The following is a 13,084-nucleotide window of genomic DNA, read 5'->3' as shown; positions in this document are numbered from 1 at the left end:
TGGGGGTACTTGAAGGTATGCCAAGGGGTACGTGAGATTTTTTTTTAAATATTCTAAAAATAGCAACAATTCAAAAATCCTTTATGAATATATTCATTGAATAATACTTCAACAAAATATGAATTTTGCAATATTTAGTGTTGACAGCTACATTTGTAGACATGTTCCATAAATATTGATGTTAAAGATTACTTTTTTTGTGAAGAAATGTTTAGAATGAAGTTGATGAATCCAGATGGATCTCTATTACAATCCCCAAAGAGGGCACTTTAAGTTGATGATTACTTCTATGTGTAGAAATTTTAATTTATAACTGAATCACTTGTTTATTTTTCAAAAAGTATTTAGTTATTTTTAAATCTTTTTTTCCAAATAGTTCAAGAAAGACCACTACAAATGAGCAATATTTTGCACTGTTATACAATTTAATGAATCAGAAACTGATGACGTAGTGCTGTATTTTACTTCTTTATCTCTTTTTTTCAACCTTTGCTCTGGTTAGGGGGTACTCGAATTAAAAAAATTTTCACAGGCGGTAAATTCACCAAAAAAAGGTTGAGAACCACTGATATAGAACATGCTATACGTTTACCAAACAATCTTTCACTATTAATCGCTAAATCCCATGAAATCTTATACGTCTAGTCTCTTACGTTAATGAGCTAAATAATATTATTTGATATTTTACGATAACGTGTTAATAATTTCACACATAAGTCACTCCTGACCAACGTTCCGAACCTCTAATGTACGCACCTGTTCAATTGCACACTGCTCACGCGTCCTCTGCGCACGGCAAATCTAGGCCGCGCACGAAATCGAAAAAAAAAGATAAACGCTTAACAGTGTGCACGTCTGCCGTCGCTCACATGTGCGCCACTGAATGCTCAAGGAGTTTTGGCGTTTGCTCACACCCCTGGCCAAATTATGAAAAAAACTGTGACTTATAGTCCGAAAAATCCGGTATATCCATTTTAAAGTTAAGTTAAATTACCAATGATTGTCACACACACACACTAGGTGTGGTGAAATTTGTCCTCTGCATTTGATGCATCCCCTTGTTCACCCCCTGGGAGGTGAGGGGAGCAATGGGCACCGGCGGTGCCGCGCCCGGGAATCATTTTTGGTGATTTAACCCCCAATTCCAACCCTTGACGCTGAGGCAATGGGTCCTATTTGTATAGTCTTTTGTATGATTTTATACTGCTTGTCCCTTTTGGGTTCGCCGGGGGCGCTGGTGCCTATCTCAGCTGCGGGGGAAGGCATTTTACACCCTTGACAAGTCGCTACCTCATCGCAGGGCCAACACAGATAGACAGACCACATTCACACACTAGGGCCAATTTAGTGTTGCCAATCAACCTATCCCCAGGTGCATGTCTTTGGAAGTGGGAGGGAGCTGGAGAACCCGGAGGGAACCCACGCAGTCACGGGGAGAACATGCAAACTCCACACGGATTGAACGAAGATATATATATATATATATATATATATATATATCTTAGCTGCATTCGGGCGGAAGGCGTGGTACACCCCTGGATAAGTCGCCACCTCATCACAGGGCTATATATATATATATATATATATATATATATATATATATATATATATATATATATATATATATATATATATATATACAATGGGGTAAAAAGTATTTAGTCAGCTACCGATTGTGCAAGTTCTCCCACTTAAAATGATGACAGAGGTCTGTAATTTTCATCATAGGTACACTTCAACTGTAAGAGACAGAATGTGAAAAAAAACCTGGAATTCACATTGCAGGAATTTTAAAGAATTTATTTGTAAATTATGGTGGAAAATAAGTATTTGGTCACTTCAAACAAGGAAGATCTCTGGCTCTCACAGACGTGTAACTTCTTCTTTAAGAAGCTCTTCTGTCCTCCACTCTTTACCTGTATTAATGGAACCTGTTTGAACTCGTTATATGTATAAAAGACACCTGTCCACAGCCTCAAACAGTCAGACTCCAAACTCAACTATGGCCAAGACCAAAGAGCTGTCGAAGGACACCAGGAAAAGAATTGTAGACCTGCACCAGACTGGGAAGCGTGAATCTACAATAGGCAAGCAGCTTGGTGTGAAAAAATCAACTGTGGGAGCAATTATCACAAAATGGAAGACATACAAGACCACTGATAATCTCCCTCGATCTGGGGCTCCACGCAAGACATCATCCCGTGGGGTCAAAATGATCATGAGAACGGTGAGCAAAAATCCCAGAACCACACGGGGGGACCTGGTGAATGACCTGCAGAGAGCTGGGACCAAAGTAACAAAGGTTACCATCAGTAACACACTACGCCGACAGGGAATCAAATCCTGCAATGGCAGACATGTCCCCCTGCTTAAGCCAGTGCATGTCCAGGCCCTTCTGAAGTTTGCCAAAGAGCGCATGGATGATACAGCAGAGGATTTGGAGAATGTCATGTGGTCAGATGAAACCAAGTTAGAACTTTTTGGTAAAAACTCAACTCGCCGTGTTTGGAGCAAGAGGAATACTGAGTTGCATCCCAAGAACACCACACCTACTGTGAAGCATGGGGGTTGAAACATCATGCTTTGGGGCTGTTTTTCTGCTAAGGGGACAGGACGATTGATCCGTGTTAAGGAAAGAATGAATGGGGCCATGTATCGTGAGATTTTGAGCCAAAACCTTCCATCAGTGAGAGCTTTGAAGATGAAACGTGGCTGGGTCTTCCAGCATGACAATGATCCCAAACACACCGCCCGGGCAACGAAGGAGTGGCTCCTTAAGAAGCATTTGAAAGTCCTGGAGTGGCCTAGCCAGTCTCCAGACCTCAACCCCATAGAAAATCTGTGGAGGGAGTTCAAAGTCCGTGTTGCTCGGCAACAGCCCCAAAACATCAATGCTCTCAAGAAGATCTGCATGGAGGAATGGGCCAAAATACCAGCTACTATGTGTGCAAACCTAGTAAAGACCTATAGTAGTCGTTTGACCTCTGTTATTGCCAACAAAGGTTATATTACAAAGTATTGAGTTGAATTTTTGTTATTGACCAAATACTTATTTTCCACCATAATTTACAAATAAATTATTTTAAATTCGTACAATGTGAATTCCTGGATTTTTTTTATCACATTCTGTCTCTCACAGTTGAAGTGTACCAATGATGAAATTTACAGACCTCTGTCATCAATTTAAGTGGGAGAACTTGCACAATCGGTGGCAGACTAAATACTTTTTTGCCCCAGTATATATGTATATATGGGATTTGTTTTGGGTTTTGTATTATAATTGTGTAAACATATTTAAGTTACCCAAACACTCTTCTAATTCATGAAGTGAAAGATGGGCTAGCCTTATCCGATACAACATCTGCTGTCTTTTGCAGGTGATGGCAGTTTCTGTCCCGAGGGTTCTGGAAGTACAAGTCCAAGAGGACGCCAATGTAGTGAAACTGACAGACAAACAGCAAGACGTGTATAGTGCGAACCAGAAAGGACAGCCCAAATGTCTCGGGGTAGGTCTCCACTACAAGGGAATCATTCCAATATTATTGTGTGTTTTCTACAAATAATCAAAAAGTGATCTAATTACAAGTTTACAATAGATTATAGCAGTTAATCTCCAACTGGGCGAGTCGGAATGGTAGGAGATGCGTTGTCGTACTTGTACCTTCTCGATAACACTTTTGGTGCTAGATCAGAGGACTCACTGGATGAAAAACTTAAGCTTGTGGTAATGTGAGTCTTTTTTTTTTTTAATGTTTTGCTTGATTTCAGGCGAGTCAGATTGTGCTGGGACTGATGATCATGTCCTACTCTATTCCTCTGCACTTCACTGAGTTCACTCAGGTGGTTTTCCTGGGAGTACCATGGTGGAGTGGCCTGGTGGTGAGTGTTCACATTGAGTTCTACAAAATATATGATGGAATAAATATTTGAAATTATGTGCTGATTTTTTAAATTGTATTTATTTATTTATTTTTACAAATAAAGGCTATATTTTTAGAAGTATTTTTTATATTGGCAACCCATAATGTTGAAAGAGTCATATTGCACCAAAAATACAAAAAAAATCTGTCTGGAGCCGCAAAAATGATAAAGTCTTATACAAGTGTTATAATAAAGGCAACACATGATTTAAGTGTCTATATTAGCTATAGTAATCATTTGACCTCTGCTATTGCCAACAACAGAGGTTGTTGGCTACTATCAATGGGACCCATTGATAGTAGCATAAAGCCTACTATCAAAGGCTGACGCAAATCTTTGATGTCAGAAATGTTTTATTCTACACATTTTTGCAACATTGGAAATCATTAGTAAAATGAAGGCTTCTCAGAGAGTGAGAAATGATTGGCTCAGAATGGCCAAAGGTATAGATGTGTGTGTCCAAGTTTAAGAAAACGGCAGGCTGTCTTCTTCTAATGGATTTATTACAATCTTTGCAAGCTGGGTAAGGTTTGCTGTGGTCTGGAACAACATGACACACTGAAAACTATCAGAAATGCAGCCAATATTACATACAGATAATGTGCCATGAGACATGCAAGTATAAATTAAACAGACGGAGGACTTAAGGAAAGGAAATTAAATGAGCTCAAATATACCTACAAACGAGGCATAATGATGCAATACGTACATACAGCTAGCCTAAATATTATGTTAGCATCGATTAGCTTGCAGTCATCGATTGACCAAATATGCCTAATTAGCACTCTTGCAAATCAATAACATCGACAAAGCTCACCTTTGTGCATTCACGCACAGCATAAAACGTTTGTTGGACAAAATGAGACAAAGGGGTGGCATAAAACACGTATTACTGTGGCACCGTCGGAGAAAGTTGCATATGTAAACAAACTACGATGAGTTCAAGGATCGCTGAAATTAGTAGGACAAATCGGTGCCTGTCAAATACTCTCATCAGTGAAGCATGTTTGATATAAACAGTGGGATTTCTAACAATTAGGAAGGTTTGTGTCATGTTGTCTTCCTACAAAAATATATCAAAACAATCTTTTTCCATTTTCACACATCTCGGAAAGAGGTCCAAGGAACCGCTAGGGCGGCACAAAAGAGCCGTGGGTTGCTGACCCCCATCTTAGACTAGTGATGTTCCTATCACAATTTTATGCTGTGGATTGTGGAGGCACCAGCGCCCCCCGCAACCCCAAAGGGAATAAGCGGTAGAAAATGGATGGATGGATGAATTGTGGTACTGATCATCGCATAAGTGAGATTGGCCGATACCAATACCGGTACCGACAGGGATGGGAATTGCTTAGATTTTTCCGGTTCCGATGCCGAATCTGATTCTGCTTTAAGGATTCAGTTCCTTTTCCATTCTTATTTGAAAAAAAATAACAAAAAGGTGGATTTGCATCATTTGTGTTTAAATTAGAGGTAATGTGACCTTAGAAAGCCAACAGTGAAGTCTTTAGAGGGACATATGTAGCATAAAAAACACTTGGAAATAAATATAAGAAATAAATATTCTCTTGTAGAATTTAAAAAAAATAAAACATATGTGGATATTACACAAAATTATTAGATTTGGTAACATTTCATATCCCTTGAGAATATATTTCACCTTACAAGGTGAAACTAATATATGACAGGCTCGTTACATGCAACTCATGATATTTCAAGCTTTATTTTGATATAATATTGATGATTATGGCTTACAACTTGTGAACACCTTTATTTTGAAAGTCTCAGAAAATTTAGGGTTTTATAAAACTGCCCGATTGTAGCTGAGATAGGTGCCAGCCCCCCCGCAAGCCCAAAAGGGAATAAGCGGTAGAAATGGATGGATGGATGGATGGATGGATAGGGCAAGCCATGATCATCCAAAAGATAATACCGTGTTTTTCGGACTAAAAGGTGCACTTAAAATCCTTTCATTTTGTCAAAGCCGGTGCGCCTAATGTACAGAATAAATCTGGTTGTGTTTACCGACCTTGAAGCAATTTTATTTGGTACATGGTGTAATGACAAGTCTGACCAGTAGATGGCAGTCACGCATAAGAAAAATGTGTAGACTGCAATATGACACCAGTCAACAACACCAAATCTTTAAATATTCCATTGGAAATAAGGAGCATTACACGCGGCACTCAAAAATCTGTCAAAGTGTTTGAGTATGACTTTAAAGCTGCACTGCTTGATGGAATGTTGGCCCATTACGGCTACCGTAGTCAGAGATACAAGTATTACTATGGTGTGAGTATAAGGACCGCAAAATGGCACCTATTAGCCGACATATTCTCTGGCGTTTTGTTTCACAATATTATGCAAAACCAACTTTTCTTACTTTCTGGTACCTGCTGATGTGTATTTGAGATCTGCATAAGTCCTGGAAATTTGTGCAGGTCCGCCATTGTAGTCCGTGGGGATACCGTAGTCGATAAGCTTCTTCTTATTCACTATCTTCTTGTTATGGGACATTTATCCTCTGCTGTTGCCATTTCTAATATAAAATCGCGTAAAGTTCTAACTTATATCTCACTATAGAAGCGCTAAGAACTACCGGTGTAGTGAATTTACATTATTCCCCCAAGGAACTTTAGTTATTAGAGAGTTCCATTCGGACGTTTTTTCACGGGACACATTTCCTGCGTTGTTGCACTAGTGAGCCACGGATGAGGAGATGCTGCTCCGTTAATGATTGAAGTAAAGTCTGAATGTCATTGAAACAGTTGGCTCCATCTTTTGACACTTCTTCCACTCCCGTCCTTGCACGCTACACCGCTACAACAAAGATGACGGGCAGAAGACACTGTCAAAGGTGAGCCACGTAAATAAGGTCACCCACAAAACGGCGCATCCTGAAGCCACTGTCAGAAAGCGGGTTGCAGATGATCTGTAAAACATAATCTATGCAACATTTTGACCAAAGAACCACCATTACATGTTATGTAGACCACAAGGAAGTGTTTTACATTTAGAAAAAAATCATAATTATGCCTACTTTAGTGTGCCTTATATTCTGGTGCGCCTTTTGTATGAAATATGACCTGAATAGACCTCATTGGTAGTGCGCTTTATAATCCGGTGCGCCCTATGGTCCGTAAAATACGGTAAATGGTTTTACATATCCCACTTTGCATGAATTTACATCACATATTAGTTTCACATTTGAAGTTGAATTGCTGAGATGAATAGACTTCTAATTTTATGAGTTTCACCTGTATAATGAAAATGACTAAGTGAAAAGGACGGAGTGAAAATGTGGTTGGAGGAAAACATGCAACTTTTCTCTGACTACAATTGAACATTCACCTACCAAAAGCCAGGAACACGGTGGAAAATGGGTTCAAGCTTTTGACCACAGACTTTCATATATCCTGGCCTGAGTCGTTGCACTCTTCCCTGCTAGGGTGAAAGGTTATAGTTATTGTAGACATGACCTAGAGTGAGTACTTACTGCCCGCATCGGAGTCAGTCAGAATCCGTCTCTTGTCTTGCTCATCTAAATGAGAAGGCATTTATTTCAATTTAACAGCCAATAACGCTAACATTATAGGCTTTTTTGGTTAGTACCTTCAGTTGATTACTACCTACTATTCAGATAATGTTAGCTTTGCTGCCGCTGGGGATTGGCGCGGTTCAAAAACGTGACTTTTATTTACAGTTATTCTGTGCTGTTATTTAACATGTTTTAGCACACTGCTCGCATGTCCTCTTGAAGAAATAGCAACTTTGCAGTTATTACTAAATAGTGCTTTGGAGCATTAACGTGGGATGTTGCTGTCTGACATCACTATGCACGTTGCATAATGATGCCATTTCCAACCGTGAGAATGACATTAAACAACATTAAACTGTTTAATGTTGCACTTTTTATATGTACAAGAAAAGTTTTGAAATTTTATTTAATCTGAGCAACAAACTGAGGCAGTTTAATGTTGATTAACGTGGACCCCGACTCAAACAAGTTGAAAAACTTATTGGGGTGTTACCATTTAGTGGTCAATTGTACGGAATATGTACTGTACTGTGCAATCTACTAATACAAGTCTCAATCAATCAATCCAAAAAAGCACTTTATATGTAGAAAGGTTTTGTTAGGAAACCAGTCTGAGCTTTATCATATTTAGTTTTTATTTTATATATGTTGACCAGATTAACCCTGGCAATGGACTCTGTGTGTATATGTATGTTATGCCAGTTTACAAATTTGGTAAATAAATAACCCAAAAATTTATATTTTGTTGTTTTCCTACTGAACCGAAAATGCACCGAACTGTGACCTCTAAACCGAGGTATGTACCGAACCGAAATTTTTGTGTACATATAAATATATATATATATATATATATATATATATATATATATATATATATATATATATATATATACATATATATATATATATATATATATATATATATATATATATATATATATATATATATATATATATATATATATGTTTTTCCGGACCATTATTAAGCGCACTGCTGATGAGCGGGTCTTGTCAGGTTTATTTTCATACAAAAGGCACACCACATTATAGGGCACATTAAAGGGGTCATATCGACAACACTTCCTTGTGGTCTACATAGCATGTAATGGTGGTTATTTGGTCAAAATGTTGCCTTGATTATGTTTTACAGATCGTCTTCAAGCTGCTTTTCTGACAGTCGCTTATTTACGGGAGTGGAAGAAGTGTCAAACGATGGACCTAACTATTTTAATGACATTCAGACTTTACTTAAATCAATAACGGAGCAGCATCTTCTCATCCGTGGTTCACTAGTGCAGAAACAACGCTGGAAATGTGTCCCGTGAAAAAACATCTGACCGAAACTCTCTAATAACTAAAGTTCCTTGGGTGAATAATGTAAACTCACTACACCTGTATGTTTTAGAGCTTTCATGGTGAGTTTACTGACAGATATAAGTAAGAACTTTACATTACTTTATATTAGAAATGGCAACAGCGGAGGATGAATGTCCCATAGCAAGAAATTAGACAAAAAGAAGAAGCTTATCGACTAAGTTGTCGGCACAGACTACAAAAGCGGACGCGCGCATGTTTTCAGAACTTATGCAGATCCCAAATACAGAACAGCAGGTACCAAAGGGTAAGAAAAGTTGCTTTTGCATAATATTGCGAAAAAAATCTGCCGTATAATGTCTTACCTTATACTCACACCATAATAATACTTGTATGTTGACGCACAGTACAACCCATCAAGCGGTGCGGCTTCATAGCTTAAAGTCGTACTAAAACATTTAGTACATCTTTCCAAGATGTCGGTGCGCACGGACTAAGCAGCTTATATAGCTCCCACTTTTGGTCCTTCCTTTTATGTTTTATATTGTTTTGGTTATGTCTGTCTACCTTCGCCACACAACACAGTCGTCAAAACCAGCTGGACATGGGTTTTCTACACAGGATAGCTGTCTTGAGCGATTTCCACCGCTGGCACAACATACCCGACGAGATAGCGAGACCGCCGAAATTTCCGTGGATTGTTATCAGACCCGACAGGCGACGCAGGCGGAAGCGGGAGGGGAAACTAAAGCGGGGCTGCTGGTCTGGTCTCCTAGCGAGAATCAAGAAATGGCCCCATAAGCCTCCGCTGCCGAGCATATACCTCACCAACGCAAGTTCCATGGTTCACAAAATGGACGACCTAAAACTCGAGCTTGCTGGAAATAGCTACATCCAGGACTGCTGTTTTTTGGTAATTTCCTAAACCTGGCTTCACCCCCTTATCCCCGACGCTGCGGTGCAGCTAGCAGGACGCACGATGCCACGTCAGGACCGAAACGAGAACTCTGGTAAGAGCATGGGAGGTGGTCTCTGTGTTTATGTACAAAAATTCAATAGAATCTGCGGCCGTTTGGAGAGGGCTAAGGGCCCTTACGAACTATAAGCCCAAAGTCCCCCAGGCCCTGAATGACTGGACTCTCGCTCAGGGCCTCAACATATATTACTGTCGTCATGAACGGCCTTCAGCTCATCAAAGCTCTGCTCCCCCCACCAACGCCAGCACTCCATTAAAGGATTTAAAGGACTCCAAGGACATCACAGTACTCCAAGAACATCACAGGACTTTAAAGGACCTCTCCAGCCGAGAGGAGGATGTACGCCAGCAGTTCTTGAAGCTGAACACACAGAAGGCCCCTGGGCCGGATGGTGTCTCCCACTCCACCCTCAGACACTGCGCGCATCAGCTGGCTCCTGTCTTCACTGACATTTTAACACCTCTCTGGAGCTATGCCGCGTGCTGCTTTAAGACCTCCACCATTGTCCCTGTCCCCAAGAAAGCACGGATCACAGGACTCAATGACTATAGGCCTTTTGCGCTGACGTCTGTGGTCATGAAGTTCTTTGAGCGCTTGGCCCTGCCCCACCTCAAGAACATCACCGCCCACCTCCTGGACCCACTGCAGTTCGCCTACAGAGCCAACAGGTATGTGGATGATGCAGTGAACCTGGCCCTTCACTTCATCCTGGAGCATCTGGACTCCCCAGGAACCTACGCGAGGATCCTATTTGTGGACTTCAGTACTGCCTTCAACACCATCCTCCCTGGACTGCTAGGATACAAGCTCTACCAGTTCAGCATGCACGACTCCCTCTTCAGTTGGATCTATGACTTCCTGACAGACCGAAGACAGCACGTGCGGCTGGGGAAGATTGTCTCGGACAGTCGAACCACTAACACTGGTACTCCTCAGGGCTGTGTACTTTCCTCCTGGCTCTTCTCCGTTTATACAAACTGCTGCACCTCCAGTCACAAGTCGGTAAAGCTGCTTAAGTTTGCGATGAGTCCGCCTACAAGAGAGAGGTGGACCGGCTGGCGTCCTGGTGCAGCCTCAACAACCTGGAGCTGAACGGCCAGAAAACAGTCGAGATGATCATGGACTTCAGGAAAGTCACAGCCACACCATCCCCCCTCAACCTGATTGACTCTCCCACTCCCGTCTCCATACGTCTCTTGGGCACCACCATCACCCAAGACCTCATGTGGGAGCCAACCATCAGCTCCCTCATCAAGAAGGCCCAACAGAGGATGTACTTCCTGCGGCATTTGAGGAAACTTAAGGTGCCAACCAAGATGCTGGTGCAGTTTGGTGCAGTTTTATTCAGCCGTCATCGAGTCCATCCTCACCTCCTCCATCACCGTGTGGTTCACCGGCACCACAGTCCAGGATAAGCATTGACTGCAGCGCATCATACGTGCTGCTGAGAAGGTGATTGGCTGCAGGCTTCCTCCAGGACCGGTTTTCCTCCAGGACCAGGAGGCGTGTGGGTCGGATCACAGCTGACTCTTCTCACCCTGGACACAAACGATTCTCCCCTCTCCCCTCAGGCAGGAGACTATGGTCCATCCACACCCACACCTCCCGCCACCTGAACAGTTTTTTCCCCCTAGGCCATCAGACACATGAACAATAAATAATAATAATATTTTATTAGAGCGTATCAAAACACGAATTGGTATGTCGGACTCAGCCCTGTCATGGTTTAACTCTTATCTTACTGATAGGATGCAGTGCATCTCCCATAACAGTGTGACCTCGGACTATGTTAAGGTAACGTGTGGAGTTCCCCAGGGTTCGGTCCTTGGCCCTGTACTCTTCAGCATCTACATGCTGCCGCTGGGTGACGTCATTTGCAAATACGGTATTAGCTTTCACTGTTATGCTGATGACACCCAACTCTACATGCCCCTAAAGCTGACCAACACGCCGGACTGTAGTCAGTTGGAAGCGTGTCTTAATGAAATTAAACAATCGATCAATCAATCAATCAATGTTTACTTATATAGCCCTAAATCACTAGTGTCTCAAAGGGCTGCACAAACCACCACGACATCCTCGGTAGGCCCACATAAGGGCAAGGAAAACTCACACCCAGTGGGACATCGGTGACAATAAAGATCCAGTGGGACGTCTGTGACAATAATGATTATGAGAACCTTAGAGAGGAGGAAAGCAATGGATGTCGAGCGGGTCTAACATGATACTGTGAAAGTTCAATCCACAATGGATCCAACACAGTCGCGAGAGTCCAGTCCAAAGCGGGTCCAACTCAGCAGCGAGAGTCCCGTTCACAGCGGAGCCAGCAGGAAACCATCCCAAGCGGAGGCGGATCAGCAGCGCAGAGATGTCGAGGCGGATCAGCAGCGCAGAGATGTCCCCAGCCGATACACAGGCAAGCAGTACATGGCCACCGGATCGGACCGGACCCCCTCCACAGGGGAGAGTGGGACATAGAAGAAAAAGAAAAGAAACAGCAGATCAGCTGGTCTAAAAAGGGAGTCTATTTAAAGGCTACAGTATACAAATGAGTTTTAAGGTGAGACTTAAATGCTTCTACTGAGGTGGCATCTCGAACTGTTACCGGGAGGGCATTCCAGAGTACTGGAGCCCGAACGGAAAACGCTCTATAGCCCGCAGACTTTTTTTGGGCTTTGGGAATCACTAACAAGCCGGAGTCCTTTGAACGCAGATTTCTTGCCGGGACATATGGTACAATACAATCGGCAAGATAGGATGGAGCTAGACCGTGTAGTATTTTATACGTAAGTAGTAAAACCTTAAAGTCACATCTTAAGTGCACAGGAAGCCAGTGCAGGTGAGCCAGTACAGGCGTAATGTGATCAAACTTTCTTGTTCTTGTCAAAAGTCTAGCAGCCGCATTTTGTACCAACTGTAATCTTTTAATGCTAGACATGGGGAGACCCGAAAATAATACGTTACAGTAGTCGAGGCGAGACGTAACAAACGCATGGATAATGATCTCAGCGTCTTTAGTGGACAGAATGGAGCGAATTTTAGCGATATTACGGAGATGAAAGAAGGCCGTTTTAGTAACGCTTTTAATGTGTGCCTCAAAGGAGAGAGTTGGGTCGAAGATAATACCCAGATTCTTTACCGTGTCGCCTTGTTTAATTGTTTGGTTGTCAAATGTTAGAGTTGTATTATTAAATAGAGTTCGGTGTCTAGCAGGACCGATAATCAGCATTTCCGTTTTTTTGGCGTTGAGTTGCAAAAAGTTAGCGGACATCCATTGTTTAATTTCATTAAGACACGCCTCCATCTGACTACAATCCGGCGTGTTGGTCAGCTT

The 13,084-nt window shown here is 41.8% G+C and overlaps 1 protein-coding gene across 1 annotated transcript in view; it reads left to right on the top strand.

Moving 5' to 3' along the window:
- tmem176 (transmembrane protein 176) overlaps window positions 1–13,084 on the top strand; it is a 36,687-nt gene that overhangs the window by 1,381 nt on the left and 22,222 nt on the right. Inside the window, exons 2-3 of the mRNA XM_061880895.1 lie at window positions 3,378–3,506; window positions 3,769–3,879. Coding sequence (XP_061736879.1) covers window positions 3,381–3,506; window positions 3,769–3,879 — 237 coding nt within the window. The 5' untranslated portion in view covers window positions 3,378–3,380. The remainder of the gene's footprint in view (window positions 1–3,377; window positions 3,507–3,768; window positions 3,880–13,084) is intronic.

The sequence above is a fragment of the Nerophis ophidion genome, linkage group LG20 (assembly GCF_033978795.1).
Source record: "Nerophis ophidion isolate RoL-2023_Sa linkage group LG20, RoL_Noph_v1.0, whole genome shotgun sequence".
NCBI classification, from domain to species: Eukaryota; Metazoa; Chordata; class Actinopteri; order Syngnathiformes; family Syngnathidae; genus Nerophis; species Nerophis ophidion.
Note: the sequence above shows the minus strand (reverse complement) of the source record. Positions and strands in the feature narration are given on the sequence as shown.